Here is a 23,698-nt window from a genome sequence, read left to right as displayed (position 1 = left end):
TTACCAGATCTGGGCAAGTGATTTTAAACGTTATTGGAGTTAATGTTTTTGTTTTTATTTTTGCGTTTGTTTCTTAATGAGTATATGTCCACCGGCAGAAGGTAAGTGACAAGACTGAAAATAACTTGATTCTTTATGAGTACTAAAATCTTGACTTTGTCTTGGGTGGACACTGAACACTAGTACACGTCAGTCTGGACAATGACGATTAACAATATTTGGAATAAAGCATTGCCTCTTTGTCCTATTATTGTTGTTGTTGTTATTATTGTAGTTGTTGTTGTTGTTGTTATTGTTTTGTTGACGTTTCAGAACAACAGTAGAACTTGTAAAAGCAGTAATATAGAGGTTGATTGTCTATATGACTGCTGATAAGAAAGGAATATGGAGAAAAATTGATTGATAAGAAGGTGCAAACACTGGTCAACATTGAGTCTGTTTTTTACAGGACGTTTTATTGCTGAGATGCTGTTTGTTTACAGCAGTGTGGTTATTGATCAGGTTTATCTTGTATCAGGGTCAGTATTGCTTGACCTTTGCCCTACACACCCGCTGACCCAGTGGGGGTTGTTCTCCTCTCAGACTGAACCCTTGGTGCACATCTCCTCCATGAGAAAAAGGAGGGAAGTTTTAGGAGGTGACGGAGCGTCTCAGGCAGGGCTGTGGGGCTCTTGTTGTGAATGGCTTGGCAGGTCATGGGTGGTTCAGAGCACGAGGATTTGGACCATGCGCTAGTCACTTAAACCCTAGAGTGCTCCTGTAACACTCCAACAAGGCCCCCCTCTCTCTCCTCTGTCTCTCCCTGTCTCACCCCGTCTACCTCTCTGTCACCTCGATTCTCTCTGTCTCTCCCTGTCTCACCCCGTCTACCTCTCTCTCTTCTGCCTCTCCCTGTCTCACCCCGTCTACCTCTCTCTCTTCTGTCTCTCCCTGTCTCACCCGGTCTACTTCTGTCTCTCCCTGTCTCACCCCGTCTACCTCTCTCTCTTCTGTCTCTCCCTGTCTCACCCCGTCTACCTCTCTGTCACCTCGATTCTCTCTGTCTCTCCCTGTCTCACCCCGTCTACCTCTCTCTCTTCTGTCTCCCCCGTCTCTCCCTGTCTCACCCCGTCTACCTCTCTCTCTTCTGTCTCTCCCTGTCTCCCCCCGTCTACCTCTCTCTCTTCTGTCTCCCCCTGTCTCACCCCATCTACCTCTCTCTCTTCTGTCTCTCCCTGACTCACCCTGTCTATCTCTCTCCCTTCTGTCTCCCCCTGTCTCACCCCCTCCACCTCTCTGTCTCTCCCTGTGTCCCTCTGTCTCACCTTTGTCTCTTACTGTCTCACCTCATCTCCATCTGTCTCATCCTGTCTCCCTCCCCTTTTTCCCCTCTCTTGGCCTGCGTGGCAGAGGACCCAATAGACAACCACTTTAGAGGTTCTCAGAGAAGAGACATGGTTCTGAGTAAGTTCTCACCGGATTAAAAACAGACAAAGATCTGATGGAGAGGTAATGTTCAGATGGAAGTCTGGAGTCGTTTAGGGTTAATCTGTCCTGTCCACTGACTTCAGTAAATGATGCTGAGATCCAGCTTTCGGCATAAAGCACGCATATCTGGTGTCACAGATTACAGATTATACCGTGTGAGTAAACCACAGGTTTGGGCAAACCAACACATGCTAAAGTGGGCGTGACAGCAGACTCAGATATTCACACAGATATTTTTAGTGTTGATGTAGAGCTGGCAGACTGAGAAATTGTTTAGCTCTGCAGGAGCAGTCGAGCGCGACACAGGAAAAAAGGCTTTTTCATGTTGTTTATTGTGTGTGTTTGTCTCTCTGTGAGCGCTAAGGCGTTTCGGGCAGTTTGTTTTTGTTTTGTTTTAACCCTCGTGTCTGTGATAGCATCACATTCCCTCTGCTTGGTTGCCTTCCCAAACAAAGAGGAAAAAGATCTGTCATTTCCCTGCTGTCTGCATTACCGGAACTCATGAAATCAGAGTGTGTGTGTGTGTGTGTGTGTGTGTGTGTGTGTGTGTGGGGTGTGTGTGTGTGTGTGTGTGTGTGTGTGTGTGTGTGAGTGTGGAGGAGGGGTGTCTACACACACTATGAAGCAGAGAGTGTGTTAGTAACATGGGTGTCTGGAACACACATAGGGTCATCAGTGGGACTGGCCCTCTCTGGTGTTGCAATAGTTATAATAATTATGATGACACAACTGTTTTCTCCTCTGTGTATTTACACACAGTTTACCATAAAAAAACCAGGGGGACCTTCCCAGAATTCCACAATCTTCCAAATCATCAGTATGTAGTCATTCACGAAGGACGTTTTCAGGGCTTATGTTTTTTTTTCACATATCCATGTCTCATCTTGACAGGAGACTAACTCTCTCTCCGGACGGAATCATTGTCTCTTCTTTTACAGTGACGAAACCTGAGCCACACCTTAACAAGCAGACTGCAGTAGAGTCTTTCCCAGTCACAACCTCTGCTTCACCATTCAAACCAGTAAAGGAGCAGAGTCCCAGAGAGAGGGATGGCACGAGCGCCCCTCCGCCGCAGACGGAGGCAGAACCCCTGTCTGAAAAACCCGTCAACGGCCAGGCAGGAAAGGAAACGGGAGGGGAGGAGAGGTCTGGAGAAGAAGGGACAGTAGAGGAAGAGGAGGAGGAGAAAGAGAGAGAGGGGGAACGCGTAGAGGAAGAGGAGGAGGCCGAGACAGGAACGGAGGCAGAGATAGAGGGAGAGGAAGGAGGAGGGGAGTGTGAGAATGAACAGATGATAGAGGGAGATGTAGAGGAGTGCACCACCCTGAGCGAGAAAGAACGACAGAACGAGGAACTGAACGAGAAAGACAACTGTTCGGCGTCCAGCGTGTCCTCGGCCAGCAGCACTCTGGAGCGAGAGGAGCGTGAAGAGAAAGTCATGGGTGGCAGTGACACAGGTGAGACCACGGCAGGTAAACACCCACCAGGTAAACACCCGCCAGGTAAACACCCGCCTGGTAAAACCTCCACAGGTAAACACCCGCCTGGTAAAACCTCCACAGGTAAACACCCGCCTGGTAAAACCTCCACAGGTAAACACCTGCCAGCTAATGACTCAGATAATGAAGAGCATACCAGACAGCTGATGACCCTGGTTATGTCATTAATCATTAGAGTGAGTGAATGCTTTTTAGATGAACATGGGCTTTGTCTAGACTCTGGAGTCTGTCATAGGCTTTTAATAACATTTTCATAAGATTGTATCTGCACATGAGCCGTTAGGGCATTGATATGACTGATATAAACAGAATTACACAGGATCTTACACAGACACTGAGATGAGTTTTGAGAGAGTCACTTTTCTTAATTGCCTTGTTTTGGTTTATCTGTTTATTACTCAGGTCCATGGGCAGAATGCATCACAGACGCCAGCGTGAATGAACAATGCGGGAAAGTGCTTAACAGCAAGCATTTTACGCTGGACATGCTGTACGTCCAGAACCAGAAACCCGGAGAGGAGCAGGAGAAAGAGGAAGAGACAGAGAGGAAGAAGGAGAAGGAGGAGAAAGCTCTGCCGTGTCCCGGTCAGGAGTCGGCGCTGGGCAGCTTGGCCAGTCGTATCTCCACGCTGGAGGCGCGGCGGCATGCCTGTGAGGAGAACGTTAAGAAGATGGAGGTGGATCACCTGGACAACCAGGGCAGCGTCCGGGCCGTGGCAGAAAAATTCGGCGACCTCGTGAAGGGGCTGGTGTCCCCTCATGAAATGGAGCACCTCGAGAAAGAAAAGCTTCAGCAGCCGGAGAGGGTGACCCCTGCCCCGTTACCTGTGCCCCCCAAAAAGGAATCGGACTATATCTGGGACCAGTTACTGGCTGTCCCGCGACAGCTACGCATAAAGGAGATGGATTTCACCGACCTGTCTGAGGAGGACGATGTCGACATTTTGAATGTTGGTGATGTGATTGGTCCAGGAGACCTCACTCCTCCCCCGCCCCCTCCACCCTGCCTACCCACCTTCCCACCTCCTCCCCCCCTGTTTGGGTGCCCCCCTCCTCCACCCATTCCTGGTATGATGCCCCCTCCCCCACCCTTTGCACCCATGTCACCTCCCCACGTAGGTTCTCCTCAGCTGGCCAGAGGAGACACCCCGCTCTTCCAGAAGAAAAAGAAGACGATCCGATTGTTCTGGAACGAGGTCCGGCCCACGGACTGGCAGTGTCAGAACCATAAGCGCAGCAGAGACTCACTGTGGTCCAAACTGGAACCAGTCAAACTGGACACAGCCAAACTAGAGCATCTCTTTGAGACGAAATGTAAGGAGCTTCCAGTCGCCAAGGTGAGTGCAAACTCCGTGAGACCATGCTTTAAAGTTGCCTCTCTCTTCTGTGTGATATTCACAGAACATCCCATATAATCAGACAGAGTCATGTTCAGATCATCATCAGGCCTTTTCGATGCCGATATGCCTCTGTGTGGAATTTCACTATGTTTAATGTGGTTTGTTTTCCTGATATTTGGATACTGTGGTATAAGTTCTACTTTTTTTGTGTTGTTTAGTTGTAGTTGTAGTTTGTCAGTGGTCTCCCTGCATAAAAGTTCTGTTCAGATGTGTTTGATCCGACTGCAGTATGTGTTGGACTCTCAGTCATCAGTGGGAAATGACTTTCATGACTTCCGTTCTCTCCTGTTGAGATGAAACTATTCTGGCCGGCTGCCGGCTTTGGAGAAATATTCGTTGACACACAGTAGAGTTAGGATGAGTTTTAGAGATGATGTTTTCTCCCTGTGTAGGTCAGATTGATTCAGTCTCTGTTCATACTTATTCGGCCCTAACGCGCGATGCATGGTGGGCGTGGCTCTGTGGATGGGTGGGATCAGGAGCAGACTGGGTGAAACACAGGTCAGGTCGATTTCAGGTTTGACAGGCTCTGATGGATACCATGGATACCTGGTATTTCCTCTAAGCCCAGCCCAGGTCTGACCTCTATAAACACCTCCAGCTCTGAGAACATAACTGCTCTGCTATTAGCGAAGTGTGTCAGCACCTTCTTCCCTTGTCTAAACACTGACTCAGCCCCAGCTGGGACTGCCAGTGAGAGAGGGAGAGAGAGAGTGAGAGAGAGAGGGAGAGAGAGAGAGAGAGAGAGTGAGAGAGAGAGAGAGAGAGAGAGAGAGAGCATGGCAGCATCACCTGTCGGCTGGGGTTGCCAGTGAGAGAACAGCAGCATCACCTGCCAGCGTTCAGTCTGCTGCATTTTCCCTCTGCACTAGAACACTTGGCTCAACTCTGAAAGCAAATTTAAAAAAAGCATTTTTAAACAAAAGTAAAAATGGCCAAAACCAGTAAACGGCTAAACACTGGCACCGGTGCTCTAAACTTGATCTGAGTTCTGATGATTGAGTAAGTGAGCAGATCTTTTATGGAATGTGCTGGAATATGAGCGCCTGTAGACTCTAAAACGACCCCTGACATTCAGCAATGGGTTGAACTGTGTTACCATGGCAACTTCTGCCCTCGTAAGGCTAGAGCGCAGCCCCTAATGTTGTTTATTAATCAGGCTGTTGTTTGCCTCCTCTCTGCCTTCGCCTGTGCAGAATGTCTCTGACCCGTATCTCAGTTTAACGTGACGATCACTGAGTGATATTAAGTCACAACAACCAGCCGGCATGATCCCACACGATCACTATCACTGCCGGGGAGCATAACACGCTTTCTCCAAATGACATACTATCCTTTGATCTGAGTGGTTTCACAGTGTTATTAGAAAAATCATTTCTGAAAATACTGTGTGAAAACAGGGTTATATTTGCCTTGTTTTTTTCAAACAGTTTTTTCCCAGTTTTAGACGCTCTGCTAAAGGCCCTCCTCTCTCCTCTCCTCTCTGCCCCAGGCAACCTCCACCAGCTGTTTTTTATTTCTCTCTGTTCCTCCGCCCTCTTTCTGCTCTCTCTCTCTCTCTCTTTCAGCTGGGCACTAAAACAGTCACATCGCCCCTCTTGTCTCTCCTAAAAATACTCCCCATCAAACTCCCAAAAATAGACCCTCAGATACCTGCGTGTTTCAGTGGGCTTGCGTAGATCTGATCTGGAGGGCAGGTTTTCGGTCATGCACAGTAAGGAAAATTGCTTTGCCTTTTGTCTGAAGAGCTGGTCCCAGAACATGAAAGGACCGGCGACATTATGACTTTTTTTAAGTCTTGGGTGTGTTATTAGATTTGTATCGAAATCATTATGACCTGAGCCAAAACCACAAAAGTGAAATTTTCCTGTACATCAAGTTAAAAGCCCTTTGAAGGGGGAAGAGCACTACTTAAAGAAACATTATGTTCTGCTCCAGAAATATGCATCTGATGACGGTGGAAATTCAAAGTGGAGGCGGCCGCGATATTGCTAACATCCATCCATCCATCCATCCATTTTCTCCCGCTTATCCGGGACCGGGTCGCGGTGGCAGCAGGCTGAGGAGGGTCGCCCAGACATCCCTTTCCCCGGCTACATCCACCAGCTCCTCCTGGGGGATCCCAAGGCGTTCCCAGGCCAGCCGAGATATATATTTCTCCCAACGTGTCCTGGGTCTTCCCCGGGGTCTCCTCCCAGTTGGTCGCGCCCGGAACACCTCCATAGGGAGGCGCCCAGGAGGCATCCTGACGAGATGCCCGAACCACCTCAACTGACTCCTTTCAATGCGGAGGAGCAGCGGCTCTACTCCAAGCTCCTCCCGGGTGTCCGAGCTCCTCACCCTATCCCTAAGGGTGCGCCCAGCCACCCTGCGGAGGAAGCTCATTTCCGCCGCTTGTATCCGCGATCTCATTCTTTCGGTCACTACCCAGAGTTCGTGACCATAGGTGAGGGTTGGAACAAAGATCGACTGGTAAATTGAGAGCCTTGCCTTCTGACTCAGCTCCTTCTTCACCACGACGGTCCGGTACAACGACCGCATGACTGCCGCCGCCGCCCCGATCCGTCTGTCGATCTCCCGCTCCATTTTACCCTCACTCGTGAACAAGACCCCAAGATACTTGAACTCCTCCACCTGAGGCAGGAACTCAGTCCCAACTCGGAGGGGGCAAGCCACCTTTTTCCGGCATAGGACCATGGCCTCGGACTTGGAGGTGCTGATCCTCATCCCGACCGCTTCACACTCGGCTGCAAACCGCCCCAATGTGTGCTGGAGGTCACAGTTTGATGAGGCCAACAGAACCACATCATCTGCAAAAAGCAGAGATGCAATCCTAAGGCCACCGTACTGGACACCCTCCTCACCCCGACTGCGCCTTGAGATCCTGTCCATGAAAATTAAGAACAAGATCGGAGACAAGGTACAGCCCTGGCGGAGTCCAACACTCACCGGGAATGAGCTTGACTTTGTGCCGAGAATACGGACACAGCTCTCACTGCGGCTGTACAGGGACCGAATGGCTCGCAGCAGCGAACCCGGCACCCCATACTCCCGCAGTACCCCCCACAGGACACCCCGGGGGACACGATCGTAAGCCTTCTCCAGGTCCACAAAACACATGTAGACTGGATTGGCAAATTCCCATGATCCCTCCAGTATCCGTGCGAGGGTGAACAGCTGGTCCGTTGTTCCACGGCCAGGACGGAATCCACATTGTTCCTCCTGTATCCGAGGTTCGACAATCGGCCGCAGTCTCCTTTCCAATACCCTAGAGTAGGCTTTCCCAGGGAGGCTGAGTAGTGTGATACCCCGATAGTTGGAGCACACTCTCCGGTCCCCTTTTTTAAAAATGGGGACCACCACCCCCGTCTGCCACTCCACAGGCACTGTCCCTGACTCCCACGCGACGTTGAAGAGGCGTGTCAGCCATGACAGCCCAACAACATCCAAAGCCTTCAGCATTTCAGGGCGGATCTCATCCACCCCTGGCGCCTTGCCACTGTGGAGTTTTCTAACTGCCTCAGTGACCTCTGCCAGAGAGATGGGTGACGACCCTCCTGATTCTTCTGGCCCTGCCTCCTCTATGGAGGGCGTGTCAGTCGGATTTAGGAGCTCCTCAAAGTGTTCCTTCCACCGTCCGACCACATCCTCAGTTGAGGTCAGGACCTCCCCGTCCCTGCTGAGAACAGCCTGGACGAGGCCCTGCCTGCCCTTCCTGAGTCGCCTGACGGTTTGCCAGAACCTCTTTGAGGCCAACCGAAAGTCCTTTTCCATGGCCTCCCCAAACTCCTCCCATACCCGAGTTTTTGCTTCCATGACAGCCGTTGCTGCTGCCCTTTTGGCATGCCGGTACCCCTCAGCCAATTCCGGAGTCCCCCGTGCTAGCCAAGCCCGGAAGGCCTCCTTCTTCAGCCTGACGGCTTCCCTCACCGGTGGCGTCCACCACCGGGTCCTTGGGTTGCCGCCACGACAGGCACCAACGACCGTCTGGCCACAGCTCAATGCTGCCGCTTCAACAATGGAGGCTCTGAACAGGGTCCATTCAGACTCCATGTCCCCAGCCTCCCTCGGGATCAGGGAGAAGCTCCGCCGGAGGTGTGAGTTGAAGATCTTCCGCACAGGGTCCTCAGCCAGCCGTTCCCAGTTCACCCTCACTATGCGCTTGGGTTTACCAGGTCTGTCTGGCAGCCTCCCCCGCCATCTGATCCAACTCACCACCAGGTGGTGATCAGTTGACAGCTCTGCCCCTCTCTTCACCCGAGTGTCCAGCACATACGGCCGCAGGTCTGATGAGACAACTACAAAGTCGATCATCGACCGTTGGCCTAAGGAGCTCTGGTACCAGGTACACTTATGAGCTACCTTATGCTCGAACATGGTGTTTGTTATGGACAATCCATGACTCGCACAGAAGTCCAATAACAAAGCACCACTCGGGTTCAGATCAGGTAGGCCGTTCCTCCCAATCACTCCCCTCCAAGTCTCTCCATCATTGCCAACGTGAGCATTGAAGTCTCCCAGTAGAACTACAGAGTCCCCAGATGGTGTCTTCACTAGGACACTTTCCAGTGTATCTAGGAAGGCTGGGTACTCTGAGCTGCCGTTCGGCGCGTACGCCGTCACGACAGTCAGAGATTTCCCCCCTGCAACCCGAAGGCGCAGTGAGGCAACCCTTTCGTTCACCGGGACAAACTCCACCACGGCGGCGCTCAGTCGGGGGCTAACAAGTAACCCCACACCTGCCCGCCGCCTCTCGCCCCAGGCAACTCCAGAGAAGGACAGAGTCCAGCCCCCATCCAGGAGTTTGGTTCCAGAGCCAAGACTGTGCGTAGAAGTGAGCCCAACTATATCTAGTTGGTATCGCTCCACCTCCCGCACAAGTTCCGGCTCCTTCCCCCCCAGAGAGGTGACATTCCACGTACCAAAAGCCAGTTTCTGCACCGTAAGTCCAGTCCGCTGGGGCCCTCGCCCCATCCTGCCACCCGTGTGGCATCGCACCCGGCCCCTATTTCTCCCCTCGCAGGTGGTGGGCCCACGAGAGGGCAGCCCCACGTTGCTCGTTCGGGCTGAGCCCGGCCGGACCCCGTGGCAGGTCCAGCCACCAGGCGCTCGCCGACGAGCTCCCCTCCCAGGCCTGGCTCCAGGAGGTGGCCCCGGTCTCCCTATTCCGGGCGAGGTGCCTGTTTCTTCGTGTGTGCTGTTCATAAGGGCTCTTCTGAATCGCTTTTTGTCTGGCCCCTCACCTGGGACCTCTCTGCCTTGGGTGACCCTACCAGGAGCTTAATGCTCCAGGCAGCACAGCTCCCAGGATCACAGGGACTCACAAACCCCTCCACCACGATAAGGTTGCGATTCCAGGAGGGGATATTGCTAACAATAGCGTGTAAATAGGAGGCATTTTTTGTGGCTTTTAAAGGAAAAGACTTGGGTTGATGCCGATGAGGTGGCGTGCATCATTATGCTGGGTTTAATCACATCCTTGCCGATTCATACTCCAGAGTATCGGAATGTTCTAGTATAAAAATGCCTTCAAAGGAAGTTGCTGAAAGAACAGCACAGAGAGTCAAGTCGACATGGTTTGATGAAGCACTGCTGAGGGTTACAGATCGTGGAAGTCGCCCCGGCAAACAGAGGGTCACAGGTTCAATTCACACACAAAACTACTGCACCTGGGTCTGTGTCTGAACAAAGCCCATGAGCTTGGTCCTGCTCCAGAAACATGTGATCCCTGATGCCTGATAAAATCATTTTTAAAGTTTCTCTGGACATGCATAAATCTAAAAGGTGAACAATTGGAGCAGGAGGAACCTGTAGTGTCAACCCCCCCCCCCATACCTCCATACTACAGTCTGTGTTCATGGGTTTCTGCCAGTTGATTAAAACACAGCATAAACAAAACTTCTCTTTCATCAGACAAAGAGAGGACAGATGAAATATTCTTAAGATGAACCAAAAAAAAAAAGCCTGATTCAGTCAGAATTTCCATGGACAGAATTCAGCTAAAGTCAACCAAACCAAGCTGACCTTAAACTCAAACCATGCAAGTGCAGTTCATTTTGTGAAGTGCAGACAATCAGGTTTTGACTTTTGACTTTTCGTCAGAAAACGGCTGCCGATGGAAAACGTCAGGAGGTCATTGTCCTCGACTCCAAACGAAGTAACGCCATCAACATCGGGCTGACGGTTCTCCCGCCGCCTCGAACCATCAAAACCGCCATCCTCAACTTTGATGAATACGCGCTGAACAAGGAAGGCATTGAGGTGAGCAGGACATTTTTATATTAACTAACACATTTTATTGGCAGTTTTTGTGCTAATGCAGGAAACATTGCAATGTTAAACATGTAACCTACTATAAGGTCTCAGTTATAGAACTCGAGAGGAAAGCCGAAGGCCCTGACGCTGAGAGTTCTTCTTTGCTGCGTGTGCCTCTGTTATCTTCCTCCTGAGTCACACACATGTTAGCCAAGCTTTCACTGTCTCTCTCTACCCTCGGTCTCTGTTCGGCAGTCCTAATCTACTCCAGACTGCCACATGAAAGCATATTTTTGTCAATTACACGCATCAGTACAACCATCTTTAATAGTGAAGATGCGTAAACTTTTGCTGAGTTGGCAAACGAGGTCGTCCCCTCAAAGCCTGCATCCAAAATCAATTCAAACTGACCCACAGATGAATTAACCCCTCTGAACTAACATATAAGTCTTTAAGTTTAGATTTCTGAACAGTGTTACATTGCTAATATGACACTCTGTGAGGTGTGAATGGTCAAGATGTCTTTGTTATATATGGATGAGTAAATTTGAGCAAATACCTTGTAATGGATCAGGATTAGCTCACACTATCATTAAAAATTACATCACATCCTGTTTGCCTAAAAATGGTTTTTCATTTCAGCTGCAAAGTTGAAACGTTGGAGTTTCATCATGTATATATTTTTTTAATGTAAGAATCATTCAGTTTATTTGCCCTAACAAAACAAAACTGTTTCTGGACAAGGGTTGTATACTGTTGAAGTAAATATAAGGCAGATTAAATGATCTTTATTCTGAAATGAATAATTATTTATATAATGGAGACTCAGCTGTCGACCTTCCCAGGACTCTTGTAGACACACCCCTCTGGACCAGGATGTAATGGCTCTGTAATTGGTTTAATTAACTCTACACACATTCTCTCTCTCAGATAGCTCTGATTGGAATTTACTTTGTGTGACTCCGGCCACACTGCACTATACCACAACAATATGCATAACTGTACTCACCCAATCTCTCTCTGTCTTTCCCTCTCTCTCTCCCTCTCTCTCTCTCTCTCTCTCTCCTTCTCTCTCTCTCTCTCTCCCTGTCTGTCTTTCCCTCTCTCCCTCCCTCTCCCTCCCTATCTCTCTCTCTCTCTCTCTCTCTGTCTTTCCCTCTGTCTGTCTTTCCTTCTCTCCCTCCCTCTCTCTCTCTGTCTCTCTCTCTCTGTCTTTCCCCCTCTCTCTCTTTCTCTCTCTCTCTCTCTCTCTCTCTCTCTCTCTCTCTCTCTCTCGTCCCACTGCTGTCACTGCTCTCTGTCCTCTCCTGTAGAAAATCTTGACAATGATTCCTACAGAGGAGGAGAAGCAGAAGATCCAGGAGGCGCAGCTGGCCAACCCGGACACTCCCTTGGGCAGCGCGGAGCAGTTCCTCCTGACGCTGTCCTCCATCAGTGAGCTGTCCGCCCGTCTGCAGCTCTGGGCCTTTAAGATGGACTATGAGTTCATGGAGAAGGTCAGGTGTTCAGCTCTCCTCATGTCCATTACTTTACATAAGTCACACCGCCTTAATTCAAATCAGATTGTCCTGACCAGCACAGGTCCACCTCAGTGTTGTAAGTGCTCGTTCATCGTGTCATTCTATCTTTAAACCAAGTACATCATATGTATCTTACTCACTGGCCCAAAACAAGACCCTTCCCTTTAACCCAGGCCAGTTCACTCGTAGAGGTCGATTTTCCCACTAGAATAATTTTCTCTCTCTTATGAGTAATCTTCTTAATCTCCTAATATTTTTTTTTTTTTAAATATCATCTTTTCATGCACGTTTCCCCCCAAAGAACATATTTGGTTACAACCTCTTAAAATCAGAAGTAATGGGGGTGAAACCTGACCCTTTCAAATTCGGTGATGTAGTCCTTACCGACACAGAGGTTTGTCTGTGGTAAAAACTGCAGTTTGACTTAGCTAAGGAAGTTAAAGACCAGAGATCTTCCACTGTGCCCACAGGAAGTGGCTGAGCCACTGCAGGACCTGAAGGAGGGCATGGACCAATTAGAGAAGAATAAAACCTTACGCTGCATCCTGTCAACGCTACTCGCCATTGGCAACTTCCTCAATGGATCCAATGTGAGTGGGAGCCATTACATCTGCCCTGGAGCAGATACATTACTCTATGTGTGTGTGTGTGTCTGAGAGAGAGAGAGAGAAAGAAAGAGAGGGGGAGAAAGAGAACAGGCAGAAAACAGAGAGAGAGAAAAACTGTGTGTGTGTGTGTGTGCGTGTGTGTGAGTGTGTGTGTGTGTGTAACCGTGAGAAGTTGAGTTTCATGCGAGCATAAAATGACTTTTGTTACGGTAAACCATCAGCATTTTTGGGCAAGACAACAAACACAAAAAACTACAAAATAAGCTTTGGGATTTTTCCAGTCTCCACTTGGCTGTGTTTGGACTGAGACAGTGAGCGGGAACAGGCCAATCAGTGACCCATCTGTCACAAAGCCCCAGACTCACCACAGCTCTGTGGCAAATGTCCACTGAGCATTTACCTTTCAAAGGCTCCGACACTGACTCTTAATGGAGGTGATGGAAATCTTTGTCTGAGTAATGTAGAGAAAATGGTGGGAATTCCCTCCGATTGGACCCGATTATCTGAGCATAAACGACACATGCCACAACATGTTTCCATCGCAGCTGATTAATGCCTTTTGGTTTCCGAAGGCGATTGTTTTTAGTTGAGGTTTTTTTTTAATTAAGACACATGAGTCATCATTCATTTGTATTGTAATCTTTCAGCTGCATTCTCACTGTTTCCTCACCGAATAGTTTCATTTTATCTTTCCTTTTAAAGGAGTTTTTGATTGATTTGTCTCTTTGTGTGTGTGTGTGTGTGTGTGTGTGTCCTTTCAGGCAAAGGGTTTTGAGCTGAGTTATCTGGAGAAAGTTCCTGAGGTCAAGGACACAGTTCATAAGCAGTCTCTGCTGCACCATGTCTGCTCCATAGTGGTGGAGAAATTTCCAGACAGTTCTGACCTCTACTCTGAAATCGGGGCTTTCACCCGCTCTGCAAAGGTACATCCAGTTTTCCTCTAACAGAGATCCCCAAAAAATCACAAAATGAAACACAACAGGTTCATTCAAACGCACCTCCTGCAGTACATAGGACTTCACAATCCAGCAGAATTTGGGATTGAGTCAGGGTTTTTTTCCGGGACAATGTTCCAGGGCACATTTATAAAGATTTACAAAGACATGTCTCATACCCTCTCCTGGTCTCCTCAGGTGGACTTTGACCAGTTACAGGAGAATTTGTGCCAAATGGAGCGCCGTTGGAAAGCATCATGGGACCATCTGAAGGTCATAGCCAAGCATGAGATGAAAGCAGCGCTGAAACAGAGAATGTCTGACTTCCTGAAAGACTGCGCGGAGAGAATCATCGTCCTCAAAATCATACACCGCAGGATCATTAACAGGTCTGATTTTCTCTTAAAAAAAAAAAAAGAAAGGACTGAGTATGTCAGAGTTAAGAGGAGAGATGAGAGAAAGGGAGAAGGAGAGAGAGTGAAAGAGACTGAGAGTGAGAGACAAGAGTGAACTCTGCAGAGACGTTAGCATGCCGGACCGTGAGACTGGCCGGACACGGAGAGTAGTGAGTGACTGGTAAACGTGGCGGCGGGGCCGTGAGAGAGTCTGTGTGTTAACTGGTGTTCTGCGTCTCCAGGTTCCACGCCTTCCTCCTCTTCCTGGGCCACCCAGCGTACGCCGTGAGGGAGGTAAGCATCCACCGCTTCAGCAAGATCATCAGCGAATTTGCCCTGGAGTACCGCACCACGCGAGAACGCATTCTCCAGCAGAAACAGAAGAGAGCCAGCCACAGGGAGAGGAACAAGACTCGAGGCAAACTGATCACCGACGTGAGTCATGCTCCCCTCTCGCAGCTCCTCACTCACAGCTCCTCACTGCTCCTTCTCCCCTGTCTCCGCTTTCTCCCTGCCTCTCCACACATCACTGCTCCTCAGAGACATCGCTGCTCCTCAGAGACATCACTGACATCAGACTAGAGACGCAAAATGACTCTTTTCTGCCAGCTGGCTCTTGGTTTAGATTTGGCTCTTGGTTTAGATTTGCCTCTTGGTTTAGATTGGCCATACATTTTTAAGTACATTTAATTTGCTGAAGTGCTTATCCATGATGATTCACTGTCAAATGTCAGAGGTCACAGACCTCTGCACAGTCAGGGGTCATGCTCAGGGGGGCTGTGCTGATGGATAGTGAACCTTCGCTTTAATCACAACAGACTCTGTTGGTGAGCACGACCAGAATGTCTGAGGACACCGAGCTAAAGTGAGAAATGTAACATATAAAATCCTCAGGTCATAAAGCTTACAGTCAGTCACTGAGTGACGGTCAGTGAGGTACATTCAAAGACAGAGATCCGACTTTACATCCGTCAGTGCACATTTACACCAGTGATGGAAGTCTGCAGTGCAGTTCTGCAGGTAGGCCTCAAGGGGCACTATTCAAATAAACATCTCATAATGCCAGTCATGCCAGGAGGTGTGTTAACCTCTCATATACCTTTCTCTGCATCGCTGAGATGAAATGCTGAACAGTTTAGTTTATAGTTACATTGAACATTCCCAGGGAAAAATCTATAAAACCTGATCTAATGGAGACATAAATTTTTATATCTACTTTCCTCTCACCTTAGGACGTCAGATTAACCTGTAAAAATACACACACGTAATTGACACGGAACATTCGTGTACACTTACATACCTTACGTAAGAGGGACTGCAGTTCTGCTCATGCCCTGGGGCAGTCTAACACATTGTGTCAGTCCAATTAAACACACACACACACTCACACACACATACACACACCCTCAGGGGAGACCTGCCATTGGGGGAGACTTCAGTTAAGTGTTTGCCTTGGCAGGGGGTCTCTCTTTCTCTCTCTGTTTTTGGGGCGGGGGGGGGGGGGGGGGGCAGGAATTTAATCTCTGTGTGAAAACTTAAACCTTCAGATGTCCCCATAGTAGAAATAATAAACTAGAACCCTAAACACACACTCCTAAACACACACCCCTAAACACACACCCCAAAACACACACCCCTAAACACACACTCCTAAACACACACCCCTAAACACACACTCCTAAACACACACCCCTAAACACACACCCCAAAACACACACCCCTAAACACACACTCCTAAACACACACCCCTAAACACACACTCCTAAACACACACCCCTAAACACACACCCCTAAACACACACCCCTAAACACACACTCCTAAACACACACCCCAAAACACACACCCCTAAACACACACTCCTAAACACACACCCCTAAACACACACTCCTAAACACACACCCCTAAACACACACCCCTAAACACACACTCCTAAACACACACCCCTAAACACACACTCCTAAACACACACCCCAAAACACACACCCCTAAACACACACTCCTAAACTGCAGTAAACTGCTCAGAGCACAGGGGGTGAATATAATTTATTGATTCTATAGCTGAGAGCTGATGACCAGGGCATTGATTCTATAGCTGAGAGCTGATGACCAGGGCATTGATTCCATAGCTGAGAGCTGATGACCAGGGCATTGATTCCATAGCTGAGAGCTGATGACCAGGGCATTGATTCCATAGCTGAGAGCTGATGACCAGGGCATTGATTCTATAGTTGAGAGCTGATGACCAGGGCATTGATTCTATAGCTGAGAGCTGATGACCAGGGCATTGATTCTATAGCTGAGAGCTGATGACCAGGGCATTGATTCTATAGCTGAGAGCTGATGACCAGGGCATTGATTCTATAGCTGAGAGTTGATGACCAGGGCATTGATTCCATAGCTGAGAGCTGATGACCAGGGCATTGATTCCATAGCTGAGAGCTGATGACCAGGGCATTGATTCTATAGCTGAGAGCTGATGACCAGGGCACTGATTCTATAGCTGAGAGCTGATGACCAGGGCACTGATTCTATAGCTGAGAGCTGATGACCAGGGCACTGATTCTATAGCTGAGAACTGATGACCAGGGCATTGATTGCTCACTGTAGGAACTGAAAGAATTTGGAAAGGAACAGAAAGTGCTCCTTTTTTCCTAATTTTCCAGAAGGCCAGAGAGTAGAATGTATTTTTGTCTTCAGTATAACCTTTCACTTTGTTTTGACCTTTTCCAAAGTTCATTCTGTTTTCCCGAGGCTCTAACTTTTCCTGATTCTGTCTGTCACTCTGTTGCCTCCTTCATATACTCCCTCTGTTTCTCCACGGATAGAGTGATGATGAGGAGGACGGCCAGGTATGTGTGTGTGTGCGTGTGTGAGCGTGTGTGTGTGAGCGTGTGTGTGTGAGCGTGTGTGTGTGAGTGTGTGTGTGTGTGTGTGTGTGAGCGTGTGTGTGTGAGTGTGTGTGTGAGCGTGTGAGTGTGTGAGTGTGTGTGTGTGCAAGAGAGAGAGAAAGAGAGTGCATCTGCTTGTTGGATATGTCAGTGTGGACTTGTTTTGCAGTGGTCTCTCTCCATTTCTACTGAGTGTCTTTTGTCAAGATTTTTGAAATTCAGAATAATTATTTTATTTCTTAATTTCATCTTCGGTCTTATGATTCATGATTTGTAATTTTTGTTATTACTGTCGTAATCAGTGGAGTCCGCAGATAATCCATAACGCTTAAGATCTGAGAATGTCTGAGAGTTTGGCTTTTCATCAGAAAACTCACCCTCAGTGAATTGTTAGCATGAGAAGAACTTGTTTGATGGTAAAACCTGCTTGTGTTAAAACTTGTGATGTAGTGATGACAGATCCGCAGTGACGTTCTGAAGCATATTAACATCTGTGTCATGTCCTCAGCATGCGTTTGGGTGACACTGGTCAACATTAATGCCATACTGTGACCATACGAAGACTGTAGTCATGGTTAGAACAGCCTTAGGAAGTCTGTAGTCATGGTAATAACAGCCTTATGAAGTCTGTAGTCATGGTTATAACAGCCTTATGAAGTCTGTAGTCATGGTTATAACAGCCTTATGAAGTCTGTAGTCATGGTAATAACAGCCTTAGGAAGTCTGTAGTCATGGTAATAACAGCCTTATGAAGTCTGTAGTCATGGTTATAACAGCCTTAGGAAGTCTGTAGTCATGGTTAGAACAGCCTTAGGAAGTCTGTAGTCATGGTTATAACAGCCTTATGAAGTCTGTAGTCATGGTTATAACAGCCTTAGGAAGTCTGTAGTCATGGTTATAACAGCCTTAGGAAGTCTGTAGTCATGGTTATAACAGCCTTATGAAGTCTGTAGTCATGGTAATAACAGCCTTATGAAGTCTGTAGTCATGGTTATAACAGCCTTATGAAGTCTGTAGTCATGGTTATAACAGCCTTATGAAGTCCTTATGGCTTTTTGGCCCAGATGACACAGTCCAAAGATGTGTGTGCCTTCCATCTCAAACAATACCTCTTCTCTTCTCTTCTCTTCTCTTCTCTTCTCTTCTCTTCTCTTCTTCTCTTCTTCTCTTCTCTTCTCTTCTCTTCTCCTCTCTTCTTCTCTCTTCTCTTCTCTTCTCTTCTCTCTTCTCTTCCCTCTCTCTCTTCTCTTCTCTTCTCTTCTCTTCACACAGAGTGGGAAGTTTGCAGGCACGCCGTCTGACGGGCAGGACCGTCCGGCCCAGGGGCTGGGCTACACGGAGGATGCGGCGGAACACGAGCACATGACGGCGGTGCTGCGGAGAAGCCTGCAGGGCGAGGACAGTCCAAGCACCTCGTTCGTCCCCGGACACCGCTCCAGAACACGGCCCAACCGAGGTGACCGCCAGCTCAGTCCCTCTCAAACCCAATCCACGTGTGGCCGTCAGGGGAACAAAATCACATCCAAAACATGCTTTTAAAAGAGACACAATGGACAAAAGGTTAAAAACACAAAAATGCGGTTACTAGGTAAATAGTTTCGGTTCAAGTTTATCCAAGCAGACCAATGATGGTTGCAAAAGCTGCTATTGGAGTTTCAAGCCACTGAAGCGCAGATGCAAACCGGGATACAGGCAAAAGGGATTAGTGTTCAGTCACCATCCAATAAATGTCTTCATTCAGTTCCTTTCAGTAAGGGCTGAAGACTTTTTGTAAAGAGCTTAAATATAAAGATGTTATAAATATGTTGTTATATGTTAAATATATCATGTTATAAATACATCATATTAAATACAAGCACTGAATTGCACATTAACGTGCATGTGAGACAGGCACCGTGAACTGAACTCTTGTCTCGTCCCAACCCCCTCTGTGTTTTAGGCCGTCAGGGGTTGTGGTTGTCGGCAAATGATGACACGGTTAACGGCACCGATGACACAGCCGATGACATCATGGAGCGGATTGTGAGATCAGCCACTCAAGGCCCAGGTCAGCGCACACAACCACGAGAGAGAAAGCGCTCCAGAGCCAATCGGAAATCCTGTGAGTTATACACACACAAATCACACACACACACACACACTCCCACACACACCTCACACACATACACGTACACACTCATACATGCACATACACACATGCACACACACACACACTCACACACACACACATGCACACACCACACACACCACACACAAATACATATGCACAGTATGTAATCACTCCCTCTCATCCAAATGATTTGCTCATGATCGGGAACATCCATGTTCTTTTCAGTGACATCACTGACTTAGACACATAACGTGCAACATTGTCGTGTGCGTGTGCGTGTGCATCCGCATGCGTGTGTGCATGTGTACTTGTGTGTGTGTGTGTGTGTGTGTATGTAGTGTGTGTGTGTGTGTGTGCGTGTAGTGTGTGTGTGTGTGTGTGTGCGTGCGTGCGTGTTCAGAGATGTCCATTTCGTCGTCATTCAGTAATGACAATACCAGCAGCCCTCAGACCTGCAGGAATAAAAACAATCACATCACCATGGCAACCATCTCTACAGCCCCCATGGCACTCAGAGCTACCCCACCAGGCAGACATTAATGTGCGCCTGTCTAATGTCTGCCTGTCTAATGTCTGCCTGTCTAATGTCTGCCTGTCTAATGTGCGCCTGTCTAATGTCTGCCTGTCTAATGTGCGCCTGTCTAATGTCTGCCTGTGTAATGTACACCCGTCTAATGTCTGCCTGTCTAATGTATGTCTGTCTAATGTCTGCCTGTGTAATGTACGTCTGTCTAATGTCTGCCTGTCTAATGTCTGCCTGTCTAATGTACGTCTGTCTAATCAACACCTGTCTAATGTCTGCCTGTCTAATGTATGTCTGTCTAATGTCTGCTTGTCTAGACAGACATACATTAGACAGCCTCACATTAGACGTGTACATCAGACAAGCATACATTAGACAGGCAGACATTAGACAGCCTCACATTAGACAGGTGTACATTAGACAAGCGTACATTAGACAGGCAGACATTAGACAGGTGTACATTAGACAAGCGTACATAAGACAGACAGACATTAGACAGGTGTACATTAGACAAGCGTACATTAGACAGGACATATTTGATCTCAAAGATCTCAAAGAGAAATGTGAAAATGACACCCTGGCATTTCACTCACCATTCCTCAGAGAAAAGCAAAATTCACCCCTACAGATGCAGGGGAGCATAAAGACAATACAGACAGATGCCAGTTCATCAGGTGGTTTAGTCAGATATTAGCATTGCCATGGGAGATGTTAGCATTGCCATGGGAGATATTAGCATTGCAGGGGGAAAAATTAGCATTGCCATGGTCATTCTCAGGTGAGCATTAGGAGAGAGGGCAGTATGTGACATTGTGAATTGTTGAGAATATAAAGGCTGTAGGAGACTGTAGTTTTAACATGTCTCTCTCTGTCTGTGTGTGTCTGTGGCTGTGTGCAGTGAGAAGAACGCTGAAGAGTGCATTATCTCCAGAGGAGGCCCAGGCCCTGGGGTTGGCCACTGGCTCTGAAGTGCACGTGTGACACACAATGGACAGCTCAGGGTCTTAGTGCAAACACACACACACACACTCACACACACACACTCACACACACACACACACACACACACACACACACACACACACACAGCAGGGAATCCCCCTCACGTTGCCACTAGCCCAGTAGCACACCTTCTCTGTTCAGACGTCGAAAGTGCACTCTGAGCTTGTCCTTGTCTTCTGAGTGTTTTTCTCCATCTTCACTCTGGGTGGATTATTTCTGACACTTTGCTAGATGAATTTAAATCAAGGGAATTTGATACAGACTCAGCACTGGCATGTATATCAGGAAACGCCGCTGGAGTTTTGGAAAATGCCCAGGACTCAGCGGGAAGGCTGTGACGCGTGCTCGGTGCCTGGAGTCAGAGGAGTCAGAGGAGTCAGAGGAGTCCTCTTCCATACCACACTCAGGTTTAACATCAACCTCCCACACCAGCCCCACCGCTGATGGGTATTTTAAGAAGATATGGTGAATATCTGAATGTTTTTAAGGTATTTTAACATTTTGAGTTTTTGGGACAGCAGCCTCCATGTCAGTTGTTGTCCATTTTGATCACACAGCACAAAACAAACACGCAGCACAACAGAACGGTTTTCCACGGTCGTTTTCTCAAGACATCCACTCCAGCGCCCGACTGACGCAGACACGGTCGGCCTTGTTAGGTTCGGTCGTGTGTGTGTTAGCGCCAGGTACAGGAAAAACACTGCAGAACTTTGGGTTTTTTCGCAAACTGGTCTGCAGAACTGTGATTGTCCAAAAAGGTGTGTGCTTCCCACCACTGTGGCCTTGAGAGAGAACCCAAAGATTAGCTTTGAACAGAGTTCAGTTACACCTCCAGCACTCAAAGTCAAAGTGGTTTCCAGAGCACAGATTGCAGTTAGCCACTGAGCTAGTTTACGTTAGCCCCTTTCCTCTGCTCCATATCCCTGTTTGGTTTTGTAACTAAACAGGAAGATAAAAAAAGAAGAGGACTTTTTTTCGCTTTAAGCCATTGCTGAAGCTGGCAACCCTAACAGAGGGGCTGTAGTTGATGTCAACGCTGAATGTGAAAATCATCGGTACTGGAATGTTTTAATATCAGCATTAGCGCGTTAGTAAGCGTAAATTCCCGTATAGTAACACGACAATGTTTGAGCATTTCAGGGTTTAGCTTCTTTGACCAGAACTTTGATTGGATCTCGTGTGCTGTCAGGAGAAAGAAAATGAGCTTGGTCTAATACTGTGACTTTGATTTTAACGTCCCAGTTCCCTGGTGTTTCAGTACTGTTACCCCGTGGAAAAATATCCGTTTGTGGAATGTATTTGTGTATATATTAATGTCACAGGCCCATTTAAAGGCCTTGGTTAATCTTATTATTTAACGGTTTAGAGTGTAAAACAGCCGAAATGTTCCGTGCTGTGAAACCTGTCTCCGTGGTCCAGAACTTTAGTCTACAGGCATATGAATGGACGCTTGGACTGCCGTCCACATGGTTGGTCCCTGCAGGCATCTCAATGAATTTTCCGTAATCAGATCCTAATTTAGGAACAGATTCAAAGGAAAGGCTTTAAATTGCTTGAAATCAGAATGTTGAAATGTTTTAAAAATCACTGTTTTGTAAAAGATTTATGGTTGACTCTTAGTCTCAGTACTTCATGGTTGATGTAAAAAAAAAAGAAAATAATAATAATAATAATAATAATAATTTACCAGTGGCCCAAAACATCCTCCAGACACACATACACACACAATGGGATGTCTGCTTTCCCCATCAAGGTGTGTGTTGGTAAAGGGCATGGAGATATTTATATACCGTCCAGACTAATATCCTGTGTAAACCTGTCATGAGGTAATTCTATGGTTTTACAGTAATTACCAGCCCAAATTCCAGGAAAGCCTGCAGGAACCACTCCTGTGAACTCAGCGTGAAATATCAGACTCAAATGATGTTCAACACTCACAGTTAAAGAGGGAGAATCAGTAGAGCAACTGTCCATCAAACATTTCAATATGACATGAATGTATGTTCTGGTACCATTTGGATGAGTTAAAACAGTCAGTTACAGGTGAAGTCCATTCATGTATACAATACACACACACACACACACACACACACACACATTTGTCCAGTATGTAGAGTGTCAAAGTTTGTCAAAGCCAAACAGCAATTCCACATCTCGTTCATAAAAAAAGGTTTGAATGTTTTTAATGAAAGAGTGCCTTTTGGAAATAAGTCTTGAATCAGGGAGTTCTGTCGAGGAGAAAAGACGCAGTGAGATCTGGACCTGTTAAAAAAAAAAAACGAGTGAAAAAAGAAGCCAGTGTTATTCATCAGACAGGACCCATCCTCCACCGCACAGTGCTAGTCAACAAACACATTGCTCTCGTCCGTCAGATGCAGAAAATACAGAAAATCTTTTTTTCAGAGTAGATCATTTTACAGAGGGACAACACTTGGAGTAATCTGACAATCCACAGAATGGGACTAGAATATCACTCCTCTCCTCTGAGGAGGAACATGGGACTAGAGTATCACTCCTCTCCTCTGAGGAGGAACATGGGACTAGAGTATCACTTCTCTCCTCTGAGGAGGAACATGGTACTAGAGTATCACTCTTCTCCTCTGAGGAGGAACATGTCAGAAAAACCAAGCGCTGTGCCACTCAGCACCTTAACACATGTAGCATGAGATTCTGAGGGAATTTAATGGAGCATTTTAAAAAGAAAAAAAATTTTTTTTTTTTTTTTTCGTTTTCTTTCTTTGATCAGACGCCTTTTTTCTCAGACGATACTCTGAGTACTGTACTATGAAATTTGAAAACCACCATAAACACTAGAAGCGTTACGTGTAAAGTAGAATTTATGTAGATGCCAAAAGAACAAACCAATGCTGTACAATTGTGTAAATGTCAACTCAGTGTGTTTTATTTCTGTTGCAGTAACGTTTCCGTAATGTTGCGTATATGTTTTGTTTGTTGTGTATAGAGTAGTGTATCATAGGACGGAGGGCAGTGTTATTCTGTGAAAAGTAATTGTAATTGGTAATTTAAAGTAAAATAACTGTAATTGGTAATTTAAAAGAATGATAAGCCATGCGTGGTACAGACAGACAGATTTA

General features: G+C 47.3%; 1 protein-coding gene across 1 annotated transcript in view; it reads left to right on the top strand.

The window, feature by feature from the left end:
• Positions 1 to 20,582, top strand: part of fhod3b (formin homology 2 domain containing 3b) — a 150,313-nt gene extending 129,731 nt beyond the window's left edge. The window contains exons 18-30 of the mRNA XM_030783270.1: positions 2,406 to 2,584; positions 2,681 to 2,924; positions 3,369 to 4,303; positions 10,469 to 10,627; positions 11,935 to 12,117; positions 12,612 to 12,731; positions 13,511 to 13,672; positions 13,883 to 14,073; positions 14,322 to 14,514; positions 16,906 to 16,929; positions 18,241 to 18,424; positions 18,908 to 19,069; positions 20,500 to 20,582. Of these exons, the coding sequence (XP_030639130.1) occupies positions 2,406 to 2,584; positions 2,681 to 2,924; positions 3,369 to 4,303; positions 10,469 to 10,627; positions 11,935 to 12,117; positions 12,612 to 12,731; positions 13,511 to 13,672; positions 13,883 to 14,073; positions 14,322 to 14,514; positions 16,906 to 16,929; positions 18,241 to 18,424; positions 18,908 to 19,069; positions 20,500 to 20,582 (2,819 nt within the window). The remainder of the gene's footprint in view (positions 1 to 2,405; positions 2,585 to 2,680; positions 2,925 to 3,368; positions 4,304 to 10,468; positions 10,628 to 11,934; positions 12,118 to 12,611; positions 12,732 to 13,510; positions 13,673 to 13,882; positions 14,074 to 14,321; positions 14,515 to 16,905; positions 16,930 to 18,240; positions 18,425 to 18,907; positions 19,070 to 20,499) is intronic.
• Positions 20,583 to 23,698: the final 3,116 nt, after the last annotated feature.

The sequence above is a fragment of the Chanos chanos genome, chromosome 8 (genome assembly GCF_902362185.1).
Source record: "Chanos chanos chromosome 8, fChaCha1.1, whole genome shotgun sequence".
In the NCBI taxonomy this organism is placed as follows: Eukaryota; Metazoa; Chordata; class Actinopteri; order Gonorynchiformes; family Chanidae; genus Chanos; species Chanos chanos.
Note: the sequence above shows the minus strand (reverse complement) of the source record. Positions and strands in the feature narration are given on the sequence as shown.